Here is a 9,064-nt window from a genome sequence, read left to right as displayed (position 1 = left end):
AGACACTTCAGAGACCGTTCCCTATCTCCACTGGTCACTGAGAGATGAACCATGAATCCAGTCTAATCCCTATTCATCTGGGGACTCTGAGCTCATCGCTGGAAGCCATGGATCTTACAACCAGAAGATCAGGCCCTTTTGCAGTTGCACCCCACCTTGGACATATTGCAGCCATCCTGTGAATAAATACCTGGTTTCAGACATATCACAGAGGAGATGCCCTTTAATTACAGGAAATGTTAGTCTGGAGTCCAGGACTGACAGAAGGGTGCCCAGTGCTTGGTCCTGCCTGTGCTTGCAGGATACGTTCACATGGAAACACAACCCTGTCATCACCAAGTTATGAGAACTCCTGGGCAATATCCACACAACAGAGCATAGAAGCACAGCATGGAAATGAAGAGAACAACTCTTAAAAGAGAAAGTCCTGCTCTGCTGGGATGTCTCTCCAGAAAGCTGAAGTCCCCATGAGAAGGTTGCAGTGAGGAAATGCCTGCTGTGGGAGTGTGGGGGTGACATTGTCAAGTGGAGGGTCTGTCCCCACAAGCTACTGCCGGAGTCTCCTCCCCTCCACTGTCCCTCCACTTGTAATGTTACAGCACTGGAGACAGAAGGGAAGAGCCCACAGTGACATCTGGCTGCCACCATCACAGGAGAGGGGTGTGAGATGACACCGTGACGGTGTCTGGGACAACTGAGCTCTCCTAATGGACACAGGGCCCATGGTCTCACCCCGTCTGTACTTGTCTGAGCCTAACCCTGTCCCCCTGGGCCAGTTCTGTCTGCATGCCATCAGTGGCAAACCAGGGAGGCTGTCTTCTTCTCAGCAATGAAACTGAGAACTGTTTTATGGATCTGAATCCAATGAATTTGAACCCATTGTCATGTCTGAGCTTAGTTTTTGTGCTTAGCATCTTCTCTTATTCAGGCTGATAAAGTGTTTGGAGCTTGCTTGCCGCTCAAGAGTAGGAGCAGCAGGGTCTTCTTGGGCTTCCAGTGCACACTGAGCTTTCAGTGCTTCTGGATTTGTGGCTAAGGAGTAAGAAACCATGGTGTTGCAGAGAAGTTGCTGTGGGAAGGGACCCCTGGAGTTTTCCAGTCTAACCTCCTACACAAAGCAGGGCTGGCTGGAGCCCTCCAGTGTTTGGCCATTTCTGGACTCTGCCTGACCCCAGTTCTAATGCACAAACCTGCTCTGCTCCTGTTGTCTGGGCCCAGGAGGATGGCATCTTTTCCCGGTAGATCCCTGCACTGCTGGCCCTGCCTGCACCCTGGGAATTATAAGCTCACAACCATGTGGCTGATCTTGCCTCTTCATGCCTATAGGACTCTGCATGCAGCCTTCCTGGGCAGGCTGCCTGAATCTGAAGCTCTCCTCACACCTTCAAACCGTCTGTCAGGAAAGTTTGTGCTCTGTACATATGGACACCTTTTGCACCTACGGCCCTCTCTGGGACTTGCTCAGTCCCCGCTTCCCGTGCCAAGACTTTCCAGACTATAGGGAGGGCCATGTCCGAGCTGGAGATGGGAAGTCATCTCTGCAGAATGGTGACAAGACCAGCTCAGGACCCAGCTCAACCATGTCCACAGCATCAGTCAGGGCAAGCGCCAAGGGCAAGGGCAGACGGTCCCTGACAAGGGACAGGAGACCCTGCATTGAGGTCAATCACTCTATCCCCTTTGCTCTTGTGCCCAGCAGATACCCTCCCGGTCTGCCTGCAGTCCCTCTGCCCACCCTGCTGCATGAGACCCCTGGGCCTGCAGTCCCTGCAGCAACTGCTGCTTGTCAGGGTGGAAAAGAGATTCAGTTGGAACTGAACATAGATAAGCCACATTCAAATGAGAGATTCCTCAGAAAAAGTGGCATGAACCAGAACATGTATTTTCCTTTACAGGAATGTAACAGAACGAAAGTAAGAAATAAATAAATGAACAACACATATCCTTGATGCTACATCCCCTGGGACAGATATTATTGTTGACATTAGATTCATTGGATGAGTTTCCTCAGTGCCTCCTTGAGCTCCTTGTTCCTCATGCTGTAGATGAGAGGGTTCACTGCTGGAGGCACCACCGAGTACAGAACAGCCAGCACCAGATCCAGAGATGGGGAGGAGAAGGTGGGGGGCTTCAGGTAGGCAAATACACTTGTGCTGACAAAGAGGGAGACCACAGCCAGGTGCGGGAGGCACATGGAAAAGGCTTTGTGCTGGCCCTGCTCAGAGGGGATCCTCAGCACAGCTCTGAAAATCTGCACATAGGACACCACAATGAAAACGAAACACCCAAAGGCTAAACAGCCACTAATCCCAAGAAGCCCAAGTTCGCTGATGTTGGAGCCTGAACAGGACAGCCTGAGGATCTGGGGGATCTCACAGAAGAACTGCTCCACCACATTGCCTTGGCAAAGGGGTAGGGAAAATGTGTCCCCACTGTGCAGGAGAGCGTAGAGAAACCCACAGCCCCAGGCAGCTGCTGCCATTTTTACACAACCTCTGCGGTCCAGGAGAGTCCCATAGTGCAGGGGTCTGCAGATGGCAACATAGCGGTCATAGGCCATGACTGTGAGGAGGGAAAACTCTGCTGAAACTAAAAAAAGGAAGAAAAAGACCTGCCCAGCACATCCCAAGTATGAGATGGCCCTGGTGTTCCACAGGGAATTGGCCATGGCTTTGGGAACAGTGGTGGAGATGGAGCCCAGGTCGAGGAGGGAGAGGTTGAGGAGGAAGAAGTACATGGGGGTGTGGAGGCGGTGGTCGCAGGCTACGGCTGTGATGATGAGGCCGTTGGCCAGGAGGGCAGCCAGGTAGATGGCCAGGAAGAGCGAGAAGTGCAAGAGCTGCAGCTCCCGCGTGTCTGTGAATGGCAGGAGGAGGAACTCGTTGAGGGAGCTGCTGTTGGACATTTAATCTTGATTCAGCGCACTCTCCAATGAGGAAAAAGCATCAACAAGTTAAAGTTAGAACAAGCTTCTCTGAATAAAATCCATTCCACGCCTCATGGTACCCCCACATGTGTTCTTTCCTTTACCTTGTTCCACTCCCTTTCTTGACCTCTGGTTTGTGCTGGGTGAGTGCGCTCTGCCTCTCTGCCTGCTTCCAGGGCAGTCAGTCCTGTTCTACTGGGGGGTGTAAATGGAGGTGTCAAATTGACTCATGCATTTGGGGGGGACACCTGGGGATGGGTACTGTGACCTGAGTGAAGGGGATTTGGTGGAGTGAAGGGAAGTGGGAGTATTCTCCACTTACTATTGCGACAGAGAGAGAGAGGGAGAGGGAGAGAGGCCACACTCATGGCAGCTCTGTTTGAGAGGGAAGATCGCTGGGAGGGGTTAATCTAACCCCCCTTTCAGTTTGCTCTCTTCAACAGAGGTGTCTGGACCTGAATCAGTCACAGCAGTTCCCACTCCAGCAAGGGAGAGGAACAGTGCAGTGAAGGCACGGGCTGAACTGACCCCTTCTGGGCATCTCATTTCCACTAAGCCGGACCCCATCCTCACATCACCTAAATGTCTTCACTGTTGCTTGTGGGAATGCAGTGGGAGAGGGAAGTTACTGCCTGAACTGCAGCTGAATTCCCCTCCTTAGCTCCAGAGAGCAAAACCAGATCAGCACAGACAGGTGAAGGACGGAAGAGCAACAGTATGAACCTTCTGGCAAGGGAAAGTAAGGAGCAGCAGACAGAGGAGCACTGAGGAAAGCCTTCAGCTCCCCCAGCTGTGCACATCACCTCCTAGACAGTGACATCTGAGGACAGTCCCTCTCAGTCCCCTTGTCCTGCACTGGGAAAGGACCAGGCTGCAGGAGAGACGCAGCCCCTCTTCTACCAAGGAGGGGGCTCGTGGCCAGCACCCCATGGCCTTGAGGGGTGGGAGAGGAGACACGGGGCTTTGCTTAGAGGAAAACATCTCCATTGCAGGGACTGACTGCATTGATCCAAATCCCACCCCTCATAGCAATTATGTTTCTAGTTCCCTCCCATTTGCTGATTGTATCTCCACTGCTGGAGCTTTTCCTGCTGGCAGCTCTACCTCTGCCCCATGTCTTCTCCCTGTCAGTGTCACAGACACTGTCCCATCCTCTGGACACTCACTCTGTTCTGCAGCAGCCCAGGGACATCTCTGTGTTTGCAGGCGGGGAGGAGAAGGTCAGCCAGACCCTGGTGAGGCCAGAGAAGGTGATGCTGGTGCTGTCTGCAGTCAGGGAGGGGTAAGGGACTTGCTGAAGTTCCCCACAGATCTCTCCATTTAAGGAACTGGGAGTCTCAGTCTCCTGCCCCAACCTGGCATCTCCTTTCCATACACCCCTGGCCCTTAACAAAAAGGATGAAACTGAAAGCAGACTCCTGAAAGCTCCTTGTTTTTAACATTAACACTGACATTGACTGTTCTCTTGGAAAGGCTCCTTCAGAAAATGAGCCTGCCCTGATGGGGGTCTCTCCTCCCACCCAGAGCATCTCCCTGCAGCACCATGGGGATTTCCCCGGGCAGACTGAGTGCCGACCCTCGCAGAGGGCAGAGTCACTGCCCCAGCGCACAGCACCCTGGGACACAGGGACATGGCTCTGAATTACAGCCCATACAGACCTGGGTGCATCCCAGCACCGTCCCTGTTAGAGGGCAGTTGTGATGCCCTGTCCCTCTGAACGTGTGGCTGGGAATCCCTGCTCTAAAGCAACCCCCTAATTCAAACAGGAGAGACTGGGAGAGACACCCTGACACATCCTATTGATCTGAAGGTGCCAGGTTCAGAAGCTCCCTCCAGGACTCACAGCACTGTTGCCCTGCAGACACAGACTTACCATGTCAAGGGTTGGGAAGATTTCTCCCTGCACTGAGACTCTCAGCTGTCCTCCCATTCCCTAATGCCTTTCACTTATGAGTGACTCATCCCAGCCTGGTGCCTGCGGGCAGTGCCCTGAGTCTTGGTGCTCCTTTATGAGGAGCTGCTCCTGGGCAGAGCTGTCTCTCTGCAGCGCCTGCCAGGTTGCCATGGGCTCCCGCAGTCCCAGGAGCCAGGCCCAGCTCAGGAGCAGGGACCCAACTGAAGACGGGATGTTTTCTGTCCCTTGTGCATTCCCGAGATGGTCACAGGGCTCCAGGGCTGATGGTTCCTGAAAGGTACTGAAAAGTCACCCCTGCCACCTATGGCAAACGTCCACTCACGTCCACAAAATGGTCACTGTTGGTCTCTCTGTTAGCTGTGGAGAGAGACTGAGACATTGCAGTTGGTCTCATCAGAGGATGGTTATCTAAGAGAGGTGGACGTGTCCTGCTCTGCAAGACCCTGCTCCCATCTCATAAGCAGACGGAACATATGCACAGGGGCAAGAACAGCACAAGTCCATTTCCTCATGCTTCAGGACCTAATCTAGAGGAGTACAGCAGGACATCTAATGCCAGCACATCTAACACTCCACAGTCTCAGAAGAGAGAGACAACTTGTTCGCCCAACTTTTGGGGTCCAGAAAAACAGCTATGTACATGGGAGTTCCAAGGTCCCATTGTAGTCAGTGGAGATGGTGGCAGAGAGTCAGCTGTACACACACACTCACCCCTTTGGACTTCAGAAGGGACAAAGGTTGGTCCAAGACTTGTGCAAGTGTCTACTTGCTCTGAGAGGGCAATGAGGTGACCCTTGTCCATCTCCTGCATCAGCTGGGTGGAGAATCTTCTTGGCCATCTGACATCTCAGTGCCTACGACCCTCTAGATCTCCACTCGCTCAGACCTCTGCAGAACCAGACATTGCAAAGATCTTGCATAATTCACTGCAGACCGTTGGTTTCATGAAATGACAACAGGTCTACTAGGCCATGTCAAGTGCATGGGGTGTCCAGCATAGCCACCATGTTCCTAGCACATTCAAAAGGAAAAAAAGAGAAAAATCAGGCCTTTCAGAAATGGTTGGTGGGCAAACACCCTAGGACACCTTGGTTTTCACACCTTCCCCAAAACTGATTCCCACCACTGCCTTCACACAAAGACCCCCTTGGAGAGGGATAACAGCTCCCCTCCTCTGGGTAGCCATGCTACCACGAATGCAGCCCCATAAGTGCCTGGCCTTATTCACGTGAACACGCATTGACGGCTCATATGGCCTCCCTTGTAACATGCAGGCCCTTCTCTTCAGGCCAGTCCCCAGTTCTTCATGTTCCGCTCTGTCTTCATAGACAAGGTTATATTCTTCCCCACATTGTGGGGCTGCCAGGAGATTTCCTTGGTAGTGGGAAGCCGCATGAAAAAATGAAATATCCTGGAAAATCCCCATCTTGGGAATGTCAGACTGTGCATTAGAATGAGGAAATGTCACTTGAAGGCTGGTGCTGTGGTGCAACAGGCCACCCACCAGGACGCAAGGATCATCCCTTGGCTTTGTGTTACAAGGAACAGCCAGTGGGGATGGAGAGACATCAGTGAAGGGAAGGAGATCCCGTGTGAGAGCAAAGTGAGGAAGCAGACTGGGCGTTTACAAGCTGCATGGGCACAGCCACGGGTTTGAACCAGCATAGGACAGACCGTGGTGGATACAGCGAAAGGCACTGCCAAAGCTCAAACACCCCAAATAAGGTTGGCATCCTCTTGACAATGGCTGTTTTCTCTGCCACCAAGACCTACCAGGAGGCACTGGGGCCTCATTGTCCCCCTTGCCAACACCCTGAAAGTGTCGTATCATTGCCCTGCACTGAGCACTGCACACCCCCACCCACATAACGTCCCCAGGAGGACCTGGAAAACATGCCGCGGAAAGGATCTCCCTTTGAGGAAGCTCAGTGACCCAGCTTGGACATTCTGCCTGATCAAACACATCAAGGGTTAACATGGGATTAGAACCACCTGCACATTTCCTCTGCCTACCTGTTACCAGTGATCAGTTTTCTCCTCTAATCAGCCCCTGGGGAATCTTTGCTGCTAACGACTCTCAGTGGGACCCATTAATGTTCTACAGAACTTTGGAGGTTGCTTCTGACTTTGAATTCTTGAACATTTTGTTCAGTCTGCTCTCAGTAACTGAGGTTCATGGGCTCAGCACCAAATACACTATGGGGCTCATTAAAAAGCAAAAAGCTTTGACCAACTATGTCTGCCCTGGTGATTTTCATCAGGTCTTGCAAGGCTAATTGGAGAGGTTTCAGGAGTGTAGCTGAAAGCTGGAGACATCAACAACATACAAGTATTTCTGCCCTTAAAGGTTTTTATTGCTATTATTAATATTCAGCTTTCAGAGTTAAGTGACAGCAACATCCTCCAAACTGTATCAATCCAGAGTGACTCCCAATGAAGTCTGTACATGTAGGGAAAAGAGTGTCCCAGAGCTCAGGCACTGTATGGACACTCTTCCCTCTGCCTCCCCAGCCCTGACATTTCTCTCATCAGCCACCTGGGACTTCCATCACTCCTGTTAGAAGCTTCCCTATTCCTCTGATGTCTGAAACTGAAGGTTACAGCTCATCTGCCCCAACTCTCAACTGCTTTCCTTAGAGAAGTAGCTCCAAATAGGCCCAGGATTTTTCTCAATTACAAAGAAACAGAAATAAAGCATGAAATAATTCCATAAATAAGATTTATGCTCTTTGACTGTAGGCTAAGTCCACGATGTCAACAATGAGGTCCCCTGGCCACAAGGGAAAGCCTTACTGAAAAGACTGAGCAAGCTTTAAACTCTCTGAAGTGCAAACCAATGGCTGGGGCTCTGAGTGAACAGAGTAAAAGGAGTCCCAATACTGTGGCTTTACAACGGCCAGCTCGTGTCCTGTAAAGATGGTGTTAGAAACTGTCAGTTTAAGCAGGACACACGGGAATGAGAGAGCCACACATCTCCTGGGTCATGATGTGGGCCATGCTCCTTTTGGAGATCCCAGACCTGCCTCAGCTTTTCCACAAAAGTAGGAAAAATCCTCTGATGCTATTTCCTAGAGAGGAGAGATTTTTCTGGCTGCTCAGAGCAACCCAAGCAGGAGTTGAGGATGTCATAGGAAACCCAACCCACCAACACTGAAAGCATTGGGCCTTCATGAACCCTCAGGCCAGGAGCAGGAGGGGACGGGGAAATAGCTACGTCCCAGACTTCCTCCATCAGGCCTTCAGCTCCACAACTTGTCGTGGCTTCAAGGGAGCTCCCTAACCAATACTTCTTATGATCCTGGTGCACAGAGCAGACTGAGCAGACACAGAGAAGACAGGGGAGAGAAGGGCAGAGAACTCAGGGTGTAGAGTGGGACTCACTGTGCCATAGAATAGATGCTCAAAGCTGAATAAGCAACCCAAAGAAATGAGTAAAGGTCATGTTTTCCTTGGTAGTGGCTTGGAATGCCACATCTCTGACAGGATTCAAGGCAGATGAGTTGTCTCTTCTGCAAGATTTGCCCCAAGACTACATAAAACATCTAGCAGGGATGTTGGTTGTAGGGGTGTTCACAAGCTTTGGCAGTTGGGGAGAGGTGAGATGGTCACCCCACAAGTTTCTGAACAAGAAAAAATGCAGCTCCTGAGGCTGGCAGTGCCTTACAGGCTCCATACGGGAGTCCGCACAGCAGCACCGCAGTGTGGGGGCCTGTCCTGAGGCGCCCAGGGTCAAAGTGGGAGAGATTCAGAGTGCCAGGGCTCTAGAGATCCCAAAGAGAGGCAGGGTGCCAGGAACTGAACCCACGGGAAAAACACTACCTGGAGGTGTCATGGAATATGTCGAGAACTAACTAAGGTACAAGATGAGAAAACGCTTTCCTCAGGGTCAGAGGAAGGAAAGCTGGGCAAAATTAATGGGGATCTGGAGGAACTTGCCCACATTTTCTACCTGGCCAGACCCATGGTTTTGGAGTCTGCCAGAAATTACGGGCCGGTCTCATGCCCTCTGCAAGGAAGGAAGGAAGACGTGTTAAGGGCATGTTTGCTCTTTATTGACACATCATCTCCATCTCAAACACCACAGACCAAGAAACCTTGCTGAGGACTTTTAAAGCAAAGACCCTGTAGAGCCTGTCTCAGGAGAGCAGATTCCCTGAGCCTGTATTAGGGGATCTCTGAGGATGAAGCTCTGAGAATCTCTCTGCATTCCTATCCCACACTT

General features: G+C 51.5%; 1 protein-coding gene across 1 annotated transcript; it reads right to left on the bottom strand.

Annotated features, from left to right (window-relative positions):
• Positions 1-1,990: 1,990 nt before the first annotated feature.
• On the bottom strand, positions 1,991-2,905 carry LOC148595385 (olfactory receptor 14A16-like). Its single transcript, XM_088520923.1, has one exon. It carries the CDS (start codon positions 2,903-2,905, stop codon positions 1,991-1,993), a length of 915 nt encoding a protein of 304 aa, XP_088377049.1.
• Positions 2,906-9,064: the final 6,159 nt, after the last annotated feature.

The sequence above is a fragment of the Tinamus guttatus genome, unplaced genomic scaffold (assembly GCF_059628265.1).
Source record: "Tinamus guttatus ecotype Peru unplaced genomic scaffold, ASM5962826v1 Tinamus_guttatus_pri_ptg000106l, whole genome shotgun sequence".
Taxonomy (NCBI): Eukaryota; Metazoa; Chordata; class Aves; order Tinamiformes; family Tinamidae; genus Tinamus; species Tinamus guttatus.
The sequence above is the reverse complement of the archived record's forward strand: the minus strand, read 5'-3'. Positions and strand labels throughout refer to the sequence as shown.